Below are 22,928 nucleotides of genomic sequence, written 5' to 3'. Positions count from 1 at the left end.
GTTGTCTGTCTGCCAGGTGAGGACACAACAAGGGGACAGCCATCTGCAAACCAGGAAGAGGCCCTCACCAGGTACGTGACCTGCCAGCATCCTCATCTTGGTCTTCCGGCCTCCAGAACTGTGAGAAATAGATGTTTGTCGTTTAGGCCACCCAGCCTAGGGTTTTTCATTCTAGCAGCCCAAACTAAGACACCTAGTAATTTAAAAAGGACATGGAGTGTTGGACAAAACGTATTTTGTTAAAGCATATAGATACTTGAGATTATCATTTACATGTGATCTAGTTTCTTTAGAATTACATGAATATATTTGAGGTTATTGAGCATGATGTCTGATCTAGGATTTGAGAACCTTACAGACTGCTCTTGCTGAAGAAGGAAAAAAGATTAAACAGCAGCTTCTTGAAGAATAGAATTAACTGTAGTGGTTGCACCCTTGTTTGGATAAACCTGATTGACAGAGGCAGAGACAAGTGACACGTTCCTGACACTAACTAGTTATTTGGCCTTCTCTCTAAGTTATGAGTCACCTCTCTCTCAGTCTCAGCTTACTCAGCTACAAAATACAAAGACTCAGGGATCTCAAATGTGGATTTCACTTATGAAACTCAGATCCTATGAACCATGTTTTATATAAATAAAGTGAGTTTTAACAAGCTTTGATGTATTCTATATATATATATATATATAAATTTTAAAAAATTCTAGAAGAGAAAGGCTTGTGATGGAAGCATCAGTGACCTTATCTCCCATCTCCTCTCCTCATAAGAAATCGCTCAGTGATCTCTCCTGCTGATAAACTCCATATCATTAAGGGGGAGTGATGATTATGCTTCTTCTCTGATTTATCAAGTTTAGATGATAAAGATTCTACTTATGCCTCTCACTGTAGTTAAATCACTATAGTGATATATTTTGTTTCTTGCTTACCTGTAAACATCTATACCTTTGTTTCTTGTTTCATTTCCTGATTTTCCACTTTGTAAGATGAAAATGTTACAAAATATTACAAATATCTCCCCCTCCTTTATGTGATCTTTCTTCCCGTTTCCACCTCCCGCCTTCTATCATTTAAATTCTACTGTTACGCATGTCTACAAGTATACAGTCACAGTCTGGTCTTTAACCAGATTAAGTTTTGTGTTGGATTCCAGTACTTGAAATGATGATTGCAACCTTAACACTAGCTTCTCTAGCTCTGCCCACAAGTTCATTCAAGGTGCGTTTGTGTGTGTGTGTGTGTGTGTTGTGGAAGAGCTAAAGCTTAAACCGTTATTCTAATAGTTGAAAATCATTAACAGTGCTTACTTTGTTCTATTGATATAGTTATGTGGGGATTCAGTGAAATAGGAAGCAGACGTGCTGCTTAAGGCATTTGGGCAGTGATTCTGCTTTTTACCACATTCGGAGATGTGGCATTTCTTCCTAAATGGTAATATAAATCCTGAATATGAAAGGGCTTCAGCAGAGAACAAAATTAAGCTTCTCGCATCAGACACAATCTTATTTTGTGTGGCGAGTGCCACTGGCAGCTGCCTGCCCGTTAGGGATTAAAGGAAGCGGCATCAGTCACCCACCTGAGCTCAACTTCTAGATCCTTGACAAAATCAGTCGAGAACTTGGAGGACACAAAGTGTATGGTCTCTTTTTTCACCTACCCATAGCCTATCTGAAGGCTCCAATTATTATAACCTGTAGAGCCAGGAAATATTCTGTATGTATTATGATTCTCCCAGGTATTTTTTCTCCTGAAGTTTTTCTTTCTCTTAATTTCCTCCCTCCCTCTCTCCCTCTCCCTCTCTTCCACACCCTTCCTTCTTTCTTCTCCACCTGCTTCTCTCTCTCTCTTCTTTCACTTTCTCCTCCTTCTCTCCCCTCCTCCTCTCTTGCTTTTTATCTCACGTTTTCTAATCACCTTTATTCTAGCCTCATGTTTTTCAATGCAGTCAGCATGCCAGGCCTGATGTACAACTACCATCACTAAGCTCTCAAACTGGAAGCCGTTGTTTCCTTGGACCCACATCTCCCTCCCAAATGTTATGCTCACTCTGTTGGAGAATATCCTGAAGTAACTTCGTAAGACAGGACGGGTGGAAAGTAAACGTTCTGAATCTTACATGTCTATAGAGATCTTTATTTCAGCCCTTACGCTTGCTTGATAATTGGTTAATGTTGATCGTTTTCATTTTTCCTGAAAAAAAAAAAAAGGTGCTGGTTGCTTCCTCGTTTTCCAGCATCCAGTGTTTGTAGATGAAAGGTCTGGCACTAGCCTGATTCTCATTCCCTGTATGTCAACTTGTTCCTTCTATTTGGGAGCATTTAGAAACTTATCCAACAGTTTAGAAACTTCACAACGTCTGAACATGTGTCTTTTTTTATTTCTTTCTGAAGCTAAATCAGTGAACACGTTAAACTGTGGGAAATGTATCTATTTATATTGAGAAATTCATTTGCCCTATGTTTTTTTTTTTTATCTTTTTTGTTGAAGCTTTTCTTTCCTCTACCTTGCTCCTTTTTCATACTATCCTGTTCTTGTTTGAAGGATATTATATTTTAAAATCTCACTGAAAATACTTCTTGCACTTTCTCTTTTACTGTTGTCTTGTGTCCCCAAGTTATTTCTCTTTCCTCCTGCTTCATTCTGGGATGTATGATTCCTCCTACACTGAGAAAATGGCTTTCATTTTGTAGACTTTTTTCAACTATCCAGCAATCCTAGATTACCATCTAATATTTAAGGAAAAGGCAACTGTCAGAAAGTCCAATCTGTGCTCCGTGAACATGGGCAGGGCTTGGCAATTGGCAGTCCTTATTTTAGGATGAGCTAGCTAGGAGCTGATGGTGTTAACCGCTGCATGCAGAGTGCCTTGTTTGGGAAAAGGAACTCTTTGAGCTAGCTTCCCTAGCTCCTTCTCCAAGTTTATCCAAAGTGTGCACCCTCTGTGTGTGTGTGCGTGTGTGCGTGTGGCAGAGAGTAGAGAGGATTCCTATATATACTTTCTTGTTTTTAACTCTATATTTCACTAGATAACTGTATTATTACTGACATCTGAACTCTCAATCTTCCCAGAGTTGTATGAGCAGATTTTCTTCACCAGTTCTCGGTATAACCTCCTTCACTCTTTTTTGACAGTTTTCTTCCATCTTCTGAATTTTCTGGATGTCTTCCACTGATCCCCTTGCATTCCCTTTGATCTTGTGGACTTATTTTATCTTTATTCTTCTTCTTTTTAAATGTAATTTTAGAGCAGTAGAGGGAGAGGAAATAAGCACGTGTTTATCATCTTGACTTGTATTATTATACGTTAGGAGGCTTGTGAGAAGCCATTCTTTGAGTAACAGACAGTGATTAAGAAATAATCACCCAGAAGCAACATTTCACACATAACTAAGTAGGCTCAGGAACACATTTCACTGATGCTGTTCCTGCCTTGTGTTTTTTCCTTGCAGGGAAGATACAGTGGGAAAAGGAAGGCGAGTGTGTAGGTGTGTACAGATGCCACCTTTGTGGTCCCAGGCAGAGAATAATGGGCACAGGTAACTTCATATTCACACGTGGTTTTCCAGTAGCAGTACTGAGTAAATGCAGTGAGTCAGAGGTCAAGGGGCTCGATACGATGCAAATAGTGTCCAGTAAGGTACATGATGTATCAGGTACAGTTGCTCAAAATATTATTTAAAGTCTGATTTCTTGCTTCAGGCTACATAACAGCAATGATATTAGCCACCATTTACTGAGCACCTTCTGTGTGGGACCCTGTTCTAAATTTAGGCAGATCTCCACAACAATCTGGTAAAGTAGGTACTGTTATGATCCACATTCCCATTTTATAGAAAACTCAGGCACAAAGACCACAAGTTAATTGCTCAAGGGCATACAGCTAGTAAGTGATGGAGCCAGGGTGGGAATTAAGTTCCAGAGTTCCTCTAAGACAGTGTGTGTATGCATATGTGTGTGTGGGTGTGTGTGATATATATGCTACATATCTCAAAACACTTTTGGCCAATGGTATGCTGGTAAACTGTCGTTCTAGGGGGAAAACAAGCCCTAATTAGTAATATTTGCTGACATATGTGGTATAAATACTCGCAACATGGCTGATTTCAGGACATTAACAATTTAACCATTGGCTCCCTGGTTAAAGGGTCTCCAATACAACACTGCTTTAGCATCATAAGAACTCAATTGAGTGAGCTTGGATCACTTTTATTCTTAACTCTTTGGTTTAATTTTCAATCAGCCTTTATTACCATAAACAGAACAGGAGAGGAAGACAAATGACATTGGTTTTATTTAGGACTGGAAAGAAGTGTTTTGACATTTATGGTGTTTAAGGATTTTGCACAAGTTAGAAAGAGAGACAGATTGCTGGCAATTGGTAGGGACTTTGTTTTCCCACATCTACTCTAATACCTGATTTTCTCATATTACTATATGTCACCATCCACATTCCAGAAACCAAATTTTAATTAAAGAGAATACGTGAGCAACCACATCTAATGCACAGCATAGAAAGGTCACAGGTTTAAATCAGTTGACCAGTTCTTTAGTGCACTGTCCCTGCCTTAGAACTATATGACTTCCTGTCCCTTTAACTCAGAAGCAAATAGGTTGATGGCGGCTTTAACTTTCCCCATTATATCCATTTTGAATGTGGCAATGACGTTACCCTTCAAGCGGCTATGCTTTTCCAAATACTGAAATATGGTACCTCACTACTGGCTGACCCTGGGTTGTATATGAAAAGACTCATCATATAGCACATATGGGGCACAAACAATTCGCAGATGAACAATTTTTGTAGACCTTGTTATCTCATCTTTTTAACTTCCTAAGACAGGGCTTGAGTATATATTGAGTAACACATAAATAGCATAGTACTCAAGAAAACAAGCAAAAAATTTAAATATGCCTTTTTAGAAGCTTTTTTAAAGGTCTAGGAATTTTTTTGTAAAAACGACCAGTAAAGTGACATAAATAGGTCTTAATCTATTTTCATAATTAGCAGCCAATTAAGATACATATTTATGTCATCAGTTTTTAATTCAAATGAAGTTAAACTATTAAGATACTGAGTTCAATTATGTTCTTAGCTCCAAATTCAAATACCAAGCATCAGATGTAATAACACTTTAAAAAGAAGTTCAACAATTAAAAATTATGGGCTTTAAAAGTATATTATAGTCTATGTATGATATCTCAATTAAAAATGCATTATGCTTATTATTTGCCTTTTGAAACCAAAAGGAGTCATCTGAGTGCTGGTAATGGAAACAGACCCTTCTTTTGTTTATGTGTATATCGTGTACATATACATGTCTAACAACTTCAGGTCAGAATTCTATAAATCAGGATCAGCTAAACTTCTCATTTGCTGGGGAGTGACAGGCCATGAAGACTTTCAAACTCATTTTTCTGGTGGTACATGGCTGCCTAACGTATCAACGGACGGCAAACACACAAAACAGGCATTTCATCTTGATATAAATATACTCCAAGTTTAAATCTGGCTTCTTTCCCTTTGTTCCAAGGCCCCGTATCAGATGTTAGCAAGTCGATGTACCTTGGGGGAACCCACAAGAGTCAGATTTCCCCTTCTGCTCTGTGAGTGTGAGGCTGCGGGACTGTTTCCTTATTAGCTTTCAGGCTGCCATCAGCAGCTGCGGAGTCCAGCTTTCAAGTTCCCATTTGTGAAGATTCTGATTGGGTGGGACAGAGCAGAGGGCATTTGTGAAGAGGCTCCCCAGACAGTGATGACACATGACAAGGTGTGAGAACAGGTGACCTAAGGGCATTCTCAAAACTACAGCTTTCTAGCCCTAACTTACAAAGAACATTAAATCTTAAGATGAGTGTAGGAAGAAACGGAGCAGATATACTAAAGGTGGGGGACAATATTGTACATACAGTTTTATTAATGACTCCTGATGTAAAAGGAAGGTAATGAAGCAAAGACGATCCTGAGAAAGCGCACTTACAGTCCTGTCTAGTCCGCAGACGGCTGACCGAGCGCTCAGAAAAAACAAGGCCGACGAGGGTTACTGACTCACTGCTAATTCAGACCACCAACATGTGCACAAGAGATTAGTAAAACCACAGTACAGATCAAGTTCCCTAAATCATTTTCGGAAGAGATTATCAGTACTAAATATTTGTAGCTAAAAGGTCAGAGTTTTGGTGGCTAAAAACCTTCACACATTGGGAGCGCACCATCAGAGGAAGAAGCCCAAGAAAATCAACACAGTTGCTCATCAGAAGACGGCCCACATTTTCTAATACGTGCTAAACAAAACGCACCTTTATGATGAACCGCATTCTCTCCTCTTCAAGCTAGAAGAGAGCATTACGTACAACTGATAATCAGCGATAAGAGACATATTACTCTAAGGTACTGAGATTCGGTCAGGACTTACCATGCTGTGACTCACTGTTACCTTTTTCTTTGGGTCTAAAATCCTTGGCTACTCTAATTATTTTAAGTATCCAAATATAGATTATTTCTTGTGGCTTTACTATATCACTTTACTGTATCATTTATTTATGGAAATAAATCCCCAAAGTAGCAATTTCTTGAAACACTGAGCAGAAATCCAAATATCACTCAAAATTTAAACATATACAAAATACATACAAATATTTTCAGGGGATATACAAAGCTTAAAGAAAAACAGATAATAAAAATTTTTCAGATACAGAAAGTGAAAATGCTTTTAGCATAAAATTTTTGTGCTTATTTTACACAAAGAATTTTAGAATACATGAGGCACGTTATACGATGACAGTGAGCAGCCTTTTCAGCCTCTGTTTCTTCTTTAAGTAGAGATGTGGACAGAAAAGATGGATTAGATGCAGTCTACTTTTTCCTCAGTTGGCTCACTTTTTAGAGGATTGTAAACCATGAAATGAAACTGAGTAAATGTTGAAAGTTTATTGCAGGCAGCACCTGGGGCCAAGAGAAAAAGTTGTTTGGTTAAATATAGAATGCACATGTCATTTACAACCAATACAGACATTGCTTCCCCACCTCCACACTGGCTGTTGTGTACCTGCTGTCCAGTCGGGCCACACGGAAGTGGGCTGTGTGTCCACCTTAGTGCGGACTAGCTGACAGTCCATGAGGGGACAGAAAGGCAGTGGGAAAGCCATCTCTTTGAACCTCAGAATATAGGCTGATTTTTTGCTCCTATACATAGGCGGTCATTGCTACTGTTATTTTAATGTTTTCATATCCTTTTCGTAGAAAAAGAAAATTTTCAGGCACACACTAACAACTGTATTTCCCTAGTGACTAGGCCATTCCCTTCATCCACCCATAATCCTCCCCTCCCCAGGCACCCTGCTCTTTTCTACGCTTCTGCACGGGTAGAAAGTGAGCCTTGTTTTGTCAAGATGCTCTCTGTCAGACAACAGTGATTTCTTCACCTGCTCAGACACCTGGAGGGAGCCCTTCTAATGCCACTACTTTAAATACAAGGGGCTGGTCACTTTTAAATTCATCTACAGTTATATAATTATCATTTTTACATCCTGTTAAGTCTAACGTTGAGCCTTCTAAGGTTTATTTCCTAAGAGGGAATCAATGAAACTGATTTATTTTAGACACAAAGCCTCCCCACCCATAACTTACATCGACTCTTGTATTTTAGTACTTAAAAAAGAGTATGGAATTCCTCAGACAAGTTTTTCAGATACCAAACTGTGGGAAGTAAAAGATCAAAGCACAGTAATAAGCAGTCTAACCTAATGAGCTGTATTGATCACTAGGCTGTGTATCTTCCCCGTCTGAAACCTCACCAATGAGGAGCGGCACTGGTTGATCTTGAAATGCTTTGAAACTGTGACGGGCTCATATGGAAAGTAAATGAAGCAAAGGACATGCCTCAAATACACTGCGAAAATAATTCTGCTAACGCCTTTAGTTTACTAATTAGTAATACATTTTGTACCTGGGAGCCCTGAGATCTAAATGACTGAGACCTTTAAATAATGAACAGAGAAGTGGGGAAGATCGTTTATCCCTACGTACTTCTAATGAATAAAAACATCTGACTACGTTAGCCCATCTCAGCATATACTCGAGCCGAAGCTAAACTTTCCTTAGGACGGACGTCAAGGGTAAGACCGAACAGCCAAAGACTGGATCCTAACCACCGCCAGTCAACAGAGGAGACTTTCAGGTACACTTCTAACACTCTGGGGGTCTTGACACAACAATTAACATTTATCCATTGCCTACTCAGTACAGTCCCTGTTTCTATCGCAGAGGATTAAAATACCCAACAGCGTTTTAAAGTCTCTGTCCTCATCAACATTTGCAGGTTCACATAAATATGAATTTCAGATAAAACTTACCATAACTTCCAGTCACGTTAGCACATACCACAGCCCCAAAGAAGTTGGGGAAATACTTCTGGATTCTTGAAATCACTTTCCGGCACGCTGTGGTGGGATCTTCTCCTCTTCTCATGTATTCTACAGCTTGGTAGCTGATTTCAACAGAGGCAGAACTTTAGTATCAGAGAATAAGCTAACTCCAGATTTGGTTATTGAGGTTAGACATCTAAAACCATCAAAATTGTCACAACTGACAAAATACAGTGCATGTAAGTGAAAAGAGGTAACTCCTGTGAGAGTATCAACAGGAAAGGCAGTAAACCTTGATACCGTGTCCACCTTTTCAACTAATCCACCCACTCATTTCAGATAAGGACTTTTATTTTGGGCTTCAGCTGAATAACTGTTACTTAGTAAAAACAGCCTGAAGTCATAAAGTATAGAGGTTATATTTAAGTAAGAAATGGGGCTACAGTCAACGGGGGAAAAGACTAGGCATGCGCAAAACATGTAGTTGCAAGGATTATCTCTCAGTAATTAATTGTACACGGCGACTGCATTTTCTACTTTTATCATCAATTATCGCAGGCCTTACTCAGTGGCCTTACGTAAGTTATTTAAATAGATCCTAAGCATTCTCATCTGCGAAGCGAGTAAGCAGAGTTATTGTTTCAGGACGGTGGCTGCTTCATCTGAATGATTAGGATCGTCAAAGGGACGGCGCCAAGAGTTGGTAACAGGCTTTCTGAAAAGCTCTCGTACACACAAATGCGGATCACGCGGCACAGACAATTATTTTCTCTCTTGAGGGACAATATCTCCTTCTAAGATCTCTGAAGTCACAGATGTAGGAGGGCGCACCTTGGGAGGAAGCGCATCAGTATGTCGCCGTCCCCGGTGGCTGCTGCAGCCCCTGCAGTGTCGTCGGCGTAGGCCCCAGATCCAGGTATTGGCGAGTCTCCTATTCGACTTTGGGAGGGCACAGCACGGTCATTCAGGACGGGAAGTCAAGTGCAGAAAATTCTTTTAGGAGACGTTTCTACTTAGTCACTGACTATTGTTTCAAGTAAATTCTTCATCAGAATACAGAGGATAGACTTTCCTTAGTTTTTCCACTTAGGTTTTCATAAACCCGCATTCATTCATTACATGAGAATCACACAGCAGCCCATCATACGTGGCGGGATGGCACAGGTTCACGGTGACTGTTCCACCACCGCCATCCTTTATCATCTCATTCCTGGATTATCTCAGCAGGTTCCAACTGGTTTTCCTCACCTACAATCTATTCCTGCTGTCTAGGTCAGGTGCCAACATTTTACTCAAGTTTTTCCTTGTAATAAACCTTCCATGCTTTTCTACTACTTTGAAATAAAATCCAGAAATCCTTAAAGACCCCCTGAAATCTGGCTCTGGTCTCCTCCCCCGCACCCGACAGATGTGCGGTTTTGTTTCTGGCCATTGGGAGCCCTGAACCTGAGCTACTTTGGATCTGCTAGTGCCTTGGCCTGGATGTCCCTGGTCCCTCTCTCAGGGTCAGGGTCCGCTCCCAGCCCCTCTCTCCAGGCCCCTCTCTCCAGGCCCCTGATGGCCCCAGCTTAATCTGATCACACCACCATCCCTAAACTCTGCAGCCCTGGCTGAGACACCTTCTCCTTTGCACTTAGCAGCTACTAATTTATTTTCTTTCACAATAACCTTAGCTGTGAGAGTAGGGTTGTGCTTTGCGTTTTGCATCCCCATAGCACCTAGGACATATTGGTTGATACTCACTACATATTTTCGAGATCTGGTCTTTTAGAAACACTAACCCAGGTATTTTGAATTTTATACCATTTGTAGATGTACCAGCAGCAATATTTCCCATCTTATGGATGACAACCATGCCTAGAAATTAAAAAAAAAATCATTGTAGGTATCAACTCTAAAGTGTACCTCAAATATAACCAAATAATTGCGCAGTTGGTAATATAAATATCGTCTTCCATTATTTTCAGGTAGAAGACAATAGGAATCTTGGGAATATTGAAAATTACACCAGTGGTAATATCTGTGTTTTTTAATGACCTCGTTTCACAGCATCATTTTGTAGACACCCCATATCCTCACTTCAAATTGCTCACTTTTCAATGCTTTTTCAAAGGTAATGCCAAAGAGAATCACGGCTATAGACTAATGGAAATTTTCAACATTACAGGAAATGACTGGAAAGATCATTTGAATGTGGCAAACATAACATTATTAAAGAACTAAATATCAAACAAAGATTTTAAAATCCCCAAGTGAATAATCATCAGATTTATGTATAAAGTAAATTTGCCAAAATATATATAGATGATATGAAAAGAATGTGTGTGTGTGTGTGTGTGTGTGTGTGTGTGTGTTTTCTTAATTGCCACTTAATCAAAATCACCTTCTGGTACATGATTAAGGATAAAGAAGTTAAGAACTACAGGAGAGCAATTAAAACTAGCTGAACTTTAACCATAAAAACGGTATAGAAGGCAAATTACCAATAGTATCATGACCGTAACTATCTCCTGTTTCTTTGTAAGTAGAACCATCTCGCTTTAAGATACTAGGTGGTTTGTAGGGTCCACAGTATTTTGAAGCATCTGGTATAACATTCTGTAAACGAGATTTAAGTTTTATTTTTTAGAAAGGGTGATTTTAGAAACCAGCATGTAGTTATGTACAATCGCTAAACATTAGCAAGAAACCAAAAGGACATCGGGTAACTGAAAGATAAGAATTAAAAGCCAAAGGTTAGCTAAGTCTTATGTGGACAGATGGATATAATTTTACTAAATACCTAGTCTGGTCTCAGAATTATATAATACGGAAGAGACATTTATATTATCCGGAAAAGATCCCCAGTTTTTCTCTATATATGCCAAAAATTCTCAGCACAATGGCAAATATAAATGAAGATTTTTAGATTAGATTTTTTTTTAGATTTCTCAAAGAAATCAGGTACAGAACATGACTTTTAAATTTTAGAATTTGTTCCCTGACCTAAGAAGAGCTACTCTGAAATTTAAAGCAAAATCTATTTTAAAATCTTCTATTTTTCAAAGCTAGGTACATGTGAACATATCCTAAGCTGTACTCTCAGATTCTTTTATGAATCTTAAAGGCTCAGGAAAATAATCCAAATTCATAAGTTCAGGTTGTGGATATGGATTAGTATTAAAGCAAGAAACCTACAACTCATGTCTTGTTCATTTGTGCACCAGGTGCCTCTCATGACCTGGTTTCACGCAGTGGCCTCTTTCAAGTGACTCCCTGGTTACTCAGAGGTGATTAGGATTTGGCGAAGAAACAGGTAAAAGACTAACATGCTCCACAGCAGGATTCTGGGTAGCAAAGACAAACCGATTTAGGCTCAAAGTCCCATTGACTTAAAGATAAATTATCTTCCTGGTAACATACTAGACACCTAATAGTATAAATCCCCAAGTTAAAAAAGGGCAAGATACTGGGTATACTTCACATAGATAAAATATAAGAAACATTTTAGACTAATGGTTTCCAAACTTTGTTTTCTTAATACATGGAACCTTTTGTTACAAGGAAACACAGCAGAGCAGTTCAGAGTGAGGCAGCCCTTCTCCCACAGCAGAACCTTCACAGCTTGAAACCACTGCCAGGGGCCGGGAGTTCCCCACTCAGGACGTGGATCGGATATAGCTGGGGAGCTTTTGAGACCATCCTGTGCCCAGAGTTGGCATCAGTCGTTGATTCTGAAGTGCAACCAGGGTGCTGATTAGCACCCTGTAGGCAACAGGTGGATGACTGAGAGTGGAAGGGATGTCACGTAGTATTTTCAAATAACTTAACTTTAAAATATCATGCATACGTACCCTCCAGTAATTTGGCTGGCAATTCCAGGCCAGCCAATCTGAATGAAGAGCACACGAAGCATTGGTAGATAAATCCTCGTTGATAAAGCCCATGCTTTCGGCAAACTTGGTGGCTGGAGATGAGGAAGAAAAATGCAAATGAGTTAAGTATTATCTTTTAAACAAAATGTATGCACAGGAAGTGCTGGGGGTCAGCTGTCTCGTACGTGGAGCGCAGCCATCCTGGGGGTAAACACAGATGGTCAAGGGAGTATTCACACGTGAAGAGTGTTACGGGCATCGGTTTCTGGATCTCGACTTCCCTACGTCCTTCCTGACCCTGATCTGCTGAGACCCTTGTGGGCGGTGTGATGACAACTCTCCTCTCCCACCTTCCCTCCAGAATCTCCCTGCTTCTGCTTCACAAAAGGAAAGGGACACCTCAGAACAACCGCGACTCTAACTGGGGTGCGATGCCCAGAGCGTAAAACAACGTTGAGACGCCAAATAAAGACACCACTGGATTCCATGAAAGACTGACAGCTCCTGTGTTTGTCAGGTAGTTTTCCATTATGTTTCAACAAAATGGAAGGGTGCCTACTGGAACTGTGAGCTAATACGTGGTTAAGAATGATCTTTTTGAATACAGATCACGGTATGGTTCTGGGTATATACCTTGGGAGGTGTTCAATAAAGTGCCGTTGCCACAGCAAAACCCCATCCGTTCCCATCTTCTGTTACCTTATGCGCCTTGGGTCTTACACCCATAAAAATGTAATACAAGAAGAGAAATAATGCTGAATCCTGTTTCCCTCCAGCAATTACTCATTTATTAATAATAAACTGGTTTCTAAAAATCCTATTTTAAACATGAAGAAAGTACAATTTAGAGGTTAAGTAACTTATCCAAAGTTAAATAGATATTAAGTAAAACAGCTTGAATTTGAACTTAGGTCTGCTTTAATCCACTATTTTATACTGAGTCCTTTTTTCACAGTGAAGACGATAGACACAAGCCTACATAAAAATTGAGTACAGTTAAAATATACCTGACTCTCCTGCTAACAGTGTGTGTGTCGTGTGTTCCAGTACTTTTCGTGCTACCCCGATGGCGTTTTTAATTCGTCTAAGATCTCCCACTGCTCCTACGTTCATGGTAGTACTGCAAGAAAAAGGTGCAGTAAGATCTTTTAAGGTATTTTTATAGGTTCACAAATTTTTTAAAAATTGCTTTACTTCAAGCTATAGTGTTTTGTAGGATAAACTCCACTGTCTTGACGTAGACGTGACGGCACATCCATGAAGTTCATACAAATTCCCACATTCAGGCATATTAAGGAACAGAGACTCTATTACCCCTATGTTCCCAGAGCACTAAAACTCTCAGTTTCCCATGGCTCGTTTTAAATATGGCTTTTGAAAGGGGTTTTAAGGCTTCAGGTCAGGCAACCCACAGCGTTTGTGGTTGGTGGGTAAATGATGGTTTACCAGGTCAGAGATGTATTTCTGTACCTTGGGGCTCTCCCTGTTCTAAGGAGACTACCTACCTCAATGTGATAGTTTTCTACTATGATTATGATTTTCTTTTTTTTTCAAAATAAAATTTTTATTGAGGTATAGTTCATTTACAATGTTGTGTTAGTTTCAGGTGTCCAGCAAAGTGAACCAGTTCTATATATGTATATATTCTTTTTCAGACTCTTTTCCATTATAGGTTATTATAAGATATTGAGTATAGTTTCCTGCGTTATACAGTAGGTCCTTGTCGTTTACCTATTTTATATATAGTAGTATGTAAATGTTAATCCCAACCTCCTAATTTATCCCTCCTGTACCTTTCCCCTTTGGTAACCATAAGTTTGTTTTCTCTGTCTCTGGGTCTAGTTCTGTTTTGTAAATATGTTCATTTGTATCGTTTTTTTTAGATTCCACAAATAAGTGATATCATACGATATTTGTCTTTTTCTGACTTACTTCACTTAGTATGATAATCTCTAGGTCCCTCCATGTTGCTGCATGACTTTCTTTTAATTGAGGGGGAAACGCCTTGTGTTTGGAAAGGCCAAGTACAATATGCTAGGGCTTTTGACCTGCATCAAAACTTATATATTGCGGGGGGAGGGATAAATTGGGAGATTGGGATTGACATATAACACACTATACTATATCTAAAACAGATAAACAATAAGGACCTACTGTACAGCACAGGGAACTCTACTCAGTACTCTGTAATGACCTACATGGGAAAGAACCTACAAAAGAGTGGATATATGTATAACAGATTCACTTTGCTGTACACCTGAAACTAACACAACATTGTAAATCAACTCCACCCCAATAAAAATTTTAAAAACACACATATATTTGTCCATCTTGCTCTCAGTAGAAGACTAATCAGCCATACATGTAACTCAACCTGCAGCGGAGGTGCAGAGAGCACTAAGGCTTTTCAGGGCGCTCCTACCCGTCCATGATCATGGCATCCAGGGTGGTCTCTCCAGACTCGTCGGGGCTGCCACCAAAGCCCACGGTGCCGTCACACTGCTCCTGTTCACACGCCGCACAGCCGCTCTCAACCGCGTCCAGCGCAGACCCTCCAGATGCTAACGTCCTCCACGCTGGCAATCAAACCCCAAGAGTGCTTGTGTAGACACGCATTTTTTTTTCAATGCCAAAGGCAACAAACCAAAAACGGCTTGAAAACTCCTATTTTTAAAACTGTTTGCACATTTACTCCAAGTTAAACTGAAATTTTCGTCTATCATGTGCTGCAAAGCAGTCAGTGATATAGACAGAATTACATAACACAACCCTTTACCGTGAAGAATTCAGACTTTGGCTACTGATGCAAAGTGAGGGTTTTTTCACTTATTAATAATACCTGTTTCTACTGTGTGTGTGTGTGTGAGAAAAGAAGTATTCTCTCCTTCAGTTTTATAAGTTACAATTGAAGCTACTAAAAGGCAAACTGAAAATTCATGAAATCATAGCCCCGTAAATTCTTCTGCATCATCAGATTATTAAAAATATATCAGCAAGTCTCCATAACAACAAAATAACAGCAAATAATTACAACGTGGGCTTCACGTGGATAATTCATTTAATCTTTCAGGTACTGTACAATTACTATCCTTATTTTAAAGAGGAAGAAACAGACCCAGAGAGGCTATTTGTTCAAGGTCACACAGCTTAGTCGACAGCAGCGTCAGGATTCAAAAGTAACCATTTTGGTTCCAGGGGCCATGCTTTTAACACTAAACTATGTTCTCCAGAGCCCCAAACATGGAATGGGCGGGGGGGAAGGTGTTAAGTAGTCAATTTCTTTACTAATAAAAATAGAATTCCTTGACGGGTTAATGACATTATTGGTAAATAATAAGCATTACCACTGAAAGAACAGGCTTGAAAGTATATTTAGAGAAGTTTCCCCCCCCCCTTCTGAATTCAGACAACATACACAGAATTGTTCCCAGCCCAGGGCCCTGAACTTTCTTTTCTGTCTCATTATCGCTGGGAATTTCTTTCTCACAGCCTGTTTCCTCACTTTTTCTCTGAATCATATGCACTGCCTATAACATACAAACTTAGCTCCATCAAATTCTAAAGCTAATTCAGCCCCAGAAAATTATATTAGCAGCCTCAAATGGGGGAGAAGGGGTCTGAAACTACCAGGGTAGTATGTCTTAAACTGAATGAAACAAGTAGGATAAGAAAATGACAAGGTAATGGTATGTTCAGGATGATATCAAAGCACGCAAGCCTGGCACCTGACTCAGACTGGGTTTGAAGACAGTAAATGAGGGAAGTCTTCCTGAAGAGGTAATATCTTAGTTTGGTAGTTCTCAATCCTGACTGCAAATCAACATCACTTAGGCAGCTTTAAAAAAAAAAAAAAAACTTTGGTTCCAGCAGTGAAAGGGAAACCTCAGGAGGTAGGGCCCAGGCACGGGTCCTTTTGAGAAGCTCTGAGGATGATCCTAACGTATAACCAAGGTTGGAAGTCCTTTGCCAGGTGGCAAATACAGCGCGTCAGCATGCAGCAACAAAAAGTACACGTAAAGCGACCACGCTTTGTTGGGGAACTTAGTCGTCGGCGAAGCCTAAGTGGAGGGTACTGGGGAGATGTGACGGGCTCCAAAGGGGAGGTGGAAAGGCAGGAAAGGGCTAGAGGTCACGCAAAAGCCGGCGTAGGAGCCACTGGAGGAAGAGTCTGAGCAGAAAGGCCGTAACTGCTCCGGGTCGGCAGCAGGGTGGAAAATACAGTGACTCGGGGCTGCAGAGAGGGAGTCACAAAGAACGCTGAGGATCTAAAATGCAGCAGTGGCAGGGAGGAGGGTCCAGTGCCCGAGGCGCCGCGGCTGCGGGAAAGGCCGCAGGGGAGGCTGCGGAAGGCCCGCCTCCCGGCTCCCAGCAGCTCGGTGCGGTCGGCGGCGACCCGCCCCACCCGCGAGCTCTGGCAGCGCAGCCCCCGGCCCCGCACCTGCTACGGCTGCATTCCTGAAAGGCCAAGTGTTGAGGATCAGGGGCAGAGGGCCGGAGCTGCACACCGGGGCCCGGCAGAGCAGCAGCAGCGACAGCAGCAGCAGCCGGTGATTCGGCTTCCGCGCCATGGCCGCGCGCCGCCGCCAAGAATAACCCTGACGAAGCCGACGGCCGCCGCGCCCCCGTACTTCCGCGGCTGGGGAACCCGGAACTCTGGGTCCCGGCGCCCCGCCCACCTTCCCGCCCCGTCCGCTCCGCCGGATCCCTTGGGGCGCGGTCCGGGCGCCTCAACTCTCGCGAGACTTGGCCTCCTCCTGGGTAGCGCGGGAGGTCTTCGTGCCCCTCAGGCTCCGGGTGTCCACGCTACCGTCCTTCTTAAGTCTACGGAGGTTTTTTTTTTTTACTACTCAACCGAAAGTTAGTATGAAGTTGCTCGGCCTTGGCTTACACGACCCTGGGAGCTTTCAAGTTTGATTTTAACGTGTTAGCCTCTTATTAAAAGTTGAAGTCGCTAAGTTTGCGAAGCTCACAGTGTGCTCCGTGGGGTGCCTGGCCGCAGAGATCCGGGATGGTTTTTGAGTGTAGGTGAGGCGGCCTGGCTTACAGCCAAGCTTCTTTTAGCTTTCTCCCACCCTACCTAAAGTCGTCTTTCCTCTACAGCTTTTTGTAGGACGTCCTCTGGTTTTGCATCTCTGAGCTGAAAGAAATGGAGACACTGGCGAAGCAGAAATCAGCCTTCTCCCCAGCTCAGGGAAGTGTACCTTCCCGCGCCTCCGGGGCACGAAGCTTCCTCTGTGCCTTTCTGAATGTGTTTTACCTTACGCCTGGCACCATTAAGTGCTTAATAAATGTTTGAATAAAGGGGGAACGGAGACTTTACCTTGTTGAAAGGTGAACTGAAGCGTATTAAAGGTTCTGGGAACTATTTTTTAAGTAGACATACCATAAAACAATGATTGTTGAAAAGTGCGTTTATAACCTTTTACGTCTATTTAATTTGCTTGTTCTTAACAATTAGATTTACTCTTGGAAATTTCATGAGACATTAAACAGCTAATCATCATTTTAAGTTATCTTTCTTGCTGACAAATTCTGCAACAGAGATAACGAGCTTATTTGACTCTGTAAACCGAGGTAGAATAAAAGTACTATATTTAATGCTGAGAGCTCCAAAGACTTGCCTCTTCTAATTAAGTGACAAACTTAAATTAGGTTTTGTTTACCGAAGATTAGCCTAGATCATGTGAAATTGAAAAACATTTGGGTTAGTTTCTATATTTCTGTGAGTATACTTGATTTATTTAATGTTTGTCTTTAAGCCAATTAAAATAGAGCTGTTTATAAAATTAATTGTGGCAATACTATTGGGAGGTTAAAAAAATCACACATCTGTAATATACCTAGACATTATAAACATATAGACAGGTACAAACAGATCCTTATAGCTTTCATTTTAAGATTTTAGCCATGAGACAGGTATGATAATGCAAACTCACTAGTTTATAAAAGAACATTGGATCCAAATTGTGTTCCTGGCAGATAGAATATGTTTACCTGTTAAGATAGCTTTTAACTAATCTTTATGAAAGAGATTTCTAAGATTTTTCTTAGGCCTGGATTTCAAAATATCCTCCCCACCCCCGCTTCTGATAAGAATTACCTTGGTTTCTAGAGAAGACCAGGTAGAAGAGTTACGTCTCAAAAGGCACAGAGAAAGAATGCAAGTTCCCCCAAGGACTCGTGTTCTTTAAGTCCAGATCATTTACAAAGTCTGCAAGTCTTTTGACATCTCATTGGGGAGGTTTGGGGATTGGTGGGGAAAAAAAAAAAAAGGATGAGTGTGCTTTGAATTGTTTCTAGAGCTGCATTTCTGTTCCTGTAAAGACTTGATTTGTAACACAAGTTAGATGTTTTTAATTCCTTAAATAATTGGGTTGCAACGTGAATGATATTAAGAGACTGACCCACTCATCCAACTACTTACCCTCAATTTGCTTCTTTATATCAGGGAGAAGATCTTCCACTAAGATGAAAATCAAAAGATTTCTATGTTTCAGATTTTAGAGTTCTGTGTCTTTGGGATGTTTTAGTAAATCCTTTCACAAAGGCTTCAGAATGTTTTTCTTTCCCTCTGGGTACATAGTTTCATTTTAGTTTAGAGAAGACCTAAAAAAAAGTTGCTCTCAGGCTCTAAGTATCAGCTTCCAGTTTGGCCAACTTATGACTGTAGAGCTACTTTAATAAAAGAAAAAAAAAAATCCTTTCAAACTATCTTGTCAGGTATCAGCTGGGACAGAGAGTAGATTCCTGGCAGTATTGAACAAGCCCCTGGATGCAGAGGTATCCCCCAAAAGGGTACAAAAGATCCTACTCTCCCAAGATCCAGAGTCACCCCCCAAAACAAAGGAAAGACTCAGACAGTTCCCCCCAAGAGCTGGCAACAGTCAATATGACCCAAGCCTCAAATGGGATGCAGCCCACGTTTCTTCCAGGCCATATTCAGGGGCTTGCAACCTGACAGCTGCCAAGCCAAGTTCTCAGGACACGAACAAGCAGGCGTAGCTGTCCCTGGGGATGACAGAGTCACCACCAGCGGGCACCTGAAAGCTAAGTCAAGAGTCACAATTCAAAGATCTCCTTCTCACAACTGTTTTTTCCTGCCCATCTGGGTTTGGAAAGGAAGGCACAGCATGAAATTGCCCCTTGCTCTCGACCAGGCCCCGCAGCAGAGGTCCGGGAGAGCTGACTTCGGTAAGAACCTTTGTCGGCTTCACCAGTTTCCCCGGGATCCCATCTGCAGGCTCTGGAGCAAGTTGGGGTGTCCCAGCGGGTCTCATCCAGGTCCCCAGGAACTGTAGAGGAGAAAAATAATGTTCCCTCTACACTCTCTGGTGAGTGCCTGTCTGAGACCCCCTTTTTTTTCTAGGGCGCCTCCTAACCGGGTACGCTTACCTAGGTGAAAAGTTCTCCACCGTGGCCACTGTAGCTCAGGATTATCCTTGATGAGTTTAACCTGCCTGTTCAGCCGGAAAACAAACTGATTCACCTGAGGCTCCACACGGGACCCAGTCCAGCTCAAGTCAGTCCCAGTCCGACCCCAGACCCAGTCCGGTTTCTGAGTCGGACCCAGCCTGACTCCGACCAGTTTCTGGACCCAGTACGGACAAAGAAGTGCTCACATGAAGTCTGAAAGCTCACACTAGGATCCGGGGGACTCGCGCATGACCTCCAGAGCCGGCAGGGAAGCGTGAGCTCAGGGCTCAGCAGGTACCCACGTTTGCTTGCTCTTTGCTCTTGGCCGCGGGGTGTCAGGGGTATATCGTACTTCACTCTCTCTTCTGACACTAGAACTGTTAAAAGATAAACTGAGGCATGTTAAATTTTTTAAAATTGATTTGAGCGAAAATCAATTCGAATCAGGCGGTATCCAATCTAGGAGGTAGAAAGCAGCCCCAGGGAGCTGTACCACATGAAAGACTTTCACGGACAGAGGAGAGCAGGAAAAAGGCAGCTACACTGGCGGAAAAGCAGGTTGGTTATTTCCAAGTTACTTGCCTATAGGGGAGGAAACATTACCTAACTAGTGCTGACCAGACGTTTCCTGATTAACTGGTTTAAGATTGCATTTCTGGGAGAGCCAAAACTGTGATTAACTCAAGTCTTACTTTGGTGATGTGGAGTTAACTATTTTATACATATTAGTGTATATATGTCAATCCCAACCTCTCAATTCATCCCACCCACCACCCCCAGACTTTTTTTTTTTTTTTTTTTTTTTTTTTTTTTGCGATACGCGGGCCTCTCACTGTTGTGGCCTCTTCCATTGCGGAGCACAGGCTCCGGATGCGCAGGCTCAGCGGCCATGGCTCACGGGCCCAGCCGCTCCGCGGCATGTGGGATCTTCCCGGACCGGGGCACGAACCCGTGTCCCCTGCATCGGCAGGTGGACTCTCAACCACTGCACCACCAGGGAAGCCCACCCCCAGACTTTTAAAATATTAACTTGGTAGGAGTTGCAAAGTTTACAAAAACGTCAAGGCTCTTATTGCTATGAAATTAAATAGACAATTTAAATAGTGTAAAATAGCCTAGAAGAATTATCCCAAGATAGGGAAGTGCTATTAAAAAGTTAGGTGTAGGGACTTCCTTGGTGTTGCAGCGGTTAAGAAACCGCCTGCCAATGCAGGGGACACGGGTTCGAGCCCTGGTCCGGGAATATCCCACATGCCGTGGAGCAACTAAGCCCGTGCGCCACAACTACTGAGCCTGCACTTTAGAGCCTGCGAACCACAACTACTGAGCCCGTGCGCCTAGAGCCCGTGCTCCGCAACAAGAGAAGCCCCCGCTGGCTGCAACTAGAGAAAGCCCAGCAGTGAAGACCCAATGCAGCCAAATTAAAAAAAAAAAAAAAAAGTGTAATTAAAAAGAAGTGTTATAAACTTCTGCTGTGGAATTTTGAAGGAGGAGCAAGTCCTTTGTGCTGGGGTCATCAGCGTAAACTAATGCCAGCTGAAATTTGAAATTTCAATTAATTTTCATTAGCACCTGCACTGAGCCTTAGTTTTCTTGATCAACCTCGGGAGCCAGGTCAAGTCTTAAGCAAAAATAAGTAAAAAAATAATAAAAATAATTGTGTAACATAATATGTGAAAAACTGGCCTCTGTGCCCGCTGCTCTCTATAGCTCTCCCTAGTTGGGCACGTATATTTCTTCTGGCTAAAAGAGCCTGAACTTGTTACCTCCTATTAAGTCCACTCTTATCCAAATTTCCTACTTGAAATCAAAATTCCTATCAGAGAGGTTCAGTTCATCTATTGGTTGGAGGAAAACAGCTAAATTATTTGATAGTGGGAGTGTTGGAGAAAAGATCGTGATATGTTAGCTTCCCCAAGGATATTTGTATTTAAAATAATTAGTGTGCCATCTCAAAGGAATCTAACTTATTCGGTGGCTTTTCTAACATTTATCACAATACCCGGCAGATCCACTCTTCAGTTTGCCTCAGTTTAGAATCATCTCTGCAGCTGTGGCTTAAAGATGTTAAATTAGGCTGGATATTTGGGTTTCTTCTGCATTAATTTTTCCTTGACTCACAGTTGAAGCATAGTTTGAGTTTCAGTCCTAGAAATCACCTCATGTTACTCTCAGGTTTTCCTTTGCGCCTGTGTATAACTGGATGCTTATGCGTTATTTTGAAGTAAATCTAAGTGAAAAGAGATATCTGTTAATCAGTTAGGCAGGAGACCTTAAAAAAAAATGGTCCACAGTTTTCCAGCATCCTCTCCAATTATTTATTCTTTTAAATCATTAATTATATATAACAGCAGAAGTAGGTAGCATTATTGATAAATCAAAATAGTTAGATATACATTATTTTTATTTAAATTCAGAATGCATTACACAGTTTTCTTTGGTCAAAAGCTTATTTTCCTAAATGGAACTTACAACTAGCAATATTGTGGGAGGATTCCCAAGGTCTGGATCTTAAAACACAGGGCAACAACCTATCAATGTGGTTAATTCATAAAATCTTCCGAAGACAAACTTTTCCTCTGTGAGATGGAGAAAATAAGAGTGTTATTCTTTATCTTATGCAGTTTTGGGAATGAGTTAGGAGATGTGAGAGAATGGTAAAGTACAACGAAAATTCAATAAAACTCAATTGTTTAATTGGCATCTGCCAGGCAATTGATGTCAGGGAGGAGGTGGTGCAGGAATACACAAAGCCACAAAAAAATCATGTTGAGATTCAGAATTTTCCACGGGACTAGTGAAGAGTTGGCCGGATACCTATAATGCATTTTTAAGTAAGCACTTAGAACTTCCTCGACTGTCTTAAATGAGAATTAAAAATAACGTTTTCCCTCGACGAAAATGTGGTTTCAGTGTTTACAAAGATGGTCCATGGCAGGGTTGTGAGATTTCTGGAGTGTCTTAAAAACACCATCCTCCAGCCTCACCCAGGAGACAGCCTCAGATGGAACTTTAAACGGTGTTACAGGTAGAGCCTTCGTCTGTGGGGCGAGGGGGTGGTGCAGGCGGCTGCAGCCTCCCCTCTATTTCCTCTAAACTTCATGGCTTTCAATTTATCAGTCTCGGGCTTCCCTGGTGGCGCAGTGGTTGGGAGTCCGCCTGCCAATGCAGGGGACACGGGTTCGTGCCCCGGTCCGGGAAGATCCCACATGCCGCGGAGCGGCTGGGCCCATGAGCCATGGCCGCTGAGCCTGCGCGTCCGGAGCCTGTGCTCCGCAAGGGGAGAGGCCACAGCAG

The 22,928-nt window shown here is 41.6% G+C and overlaps 1 protein-coding gene across 3 annotated transcripts; it reads right to left on the bottom strand.

Moving 5' to 3' along the window:
- Positions 1-4,248: 4,248 nt before the first annotated feature.
- Positions 4,249-16,847, bottom strand: AGA (aspartylglucosaminidase). 3 transcript variants are annotated; one of them, XR_014298423.1, is made up of 10 exons: positions 16,657-16,847; positions 14,641-14,794; positions 13,226-13,338; positions 12,198-12,310; positions 10,848-10,962; positions 10,146-10,221; positions 9,196-9,303; positions 8,353-8,486; positions 7,047-7,230; positions 6,825-6,943 (listed from the first exon to the last, which is right to left on the bottom strand). XR_014298423.1 is itself a non-coding variant. In XM_082680325.1 (9 exons), exons 1-9 carry the CDS (start codon positions 16,784-16,786, stop codon positions 6,843-6,845), a joined length of 1,044 nt encoding a protein of 347 aa, XP_082536451.1. In that variant the 5' UTR covers positions 16,787-16,847; the 3' UTR covers positions 4,249-6,842. The 3 variants fall into 3 exon arrangements, 2 of the variants coding, with proteins under 2 accessions (XP_082536451.1, XP_082536452.1); XM_082680325.1 differs by lacking the exon at positions 7,047-7,230 and having other exon boundaries at positions 4,249-6,943; XM_082680326.1 differs by lacking the exon at positions 6,825-6,943 and having other exon boundaries at positions 7,017-7,230.
- Positions 16,848-22,928: the final 6,081 nt, after the last annotated feature.

This window comes from Grampus griseus (genome assembly GCF_964374135.1).
Source record: "Grampus griseus genome assembly, chromosome: 21".
Classification (NCBI taxonomy): domain Eukaryota; kingdom Metazoa; phylum Chordata; class Mammalia; order Artiodactyla; family Delphinidae; genus Grampus; species Grampus griseus.
Note: the sequence above shows the minus strand (reverse complement) of the source record. Positions and strands in the feature narration are given on the sequence as shown.

Excerpts from the sequence above, each read along its gene's own strand:
- AGA (XM_082680325.1), bottom strand. The coding sequence starts at position 16,786 with ATGGCGCGGAAGCCGAATCACCGGCTGCTGCTGCTGTCGCTGCTGCTG. Across the intron at positions 10,963-12,197 it reads GCCAGCCAAATTACTGGAGG|AATGTTATACCAGATGCTTC; the intron begins GTACGTATGCAT and ends TCTCGTTTACAG. Across the intron at positions 9,304-10,145 it reads ATAAAATTCAAAATACCTGG|TCGAATAGGAGACTCGCCAA; the intron begins GTTAGTGTTTCT and ends GCCCTCCCAAAG.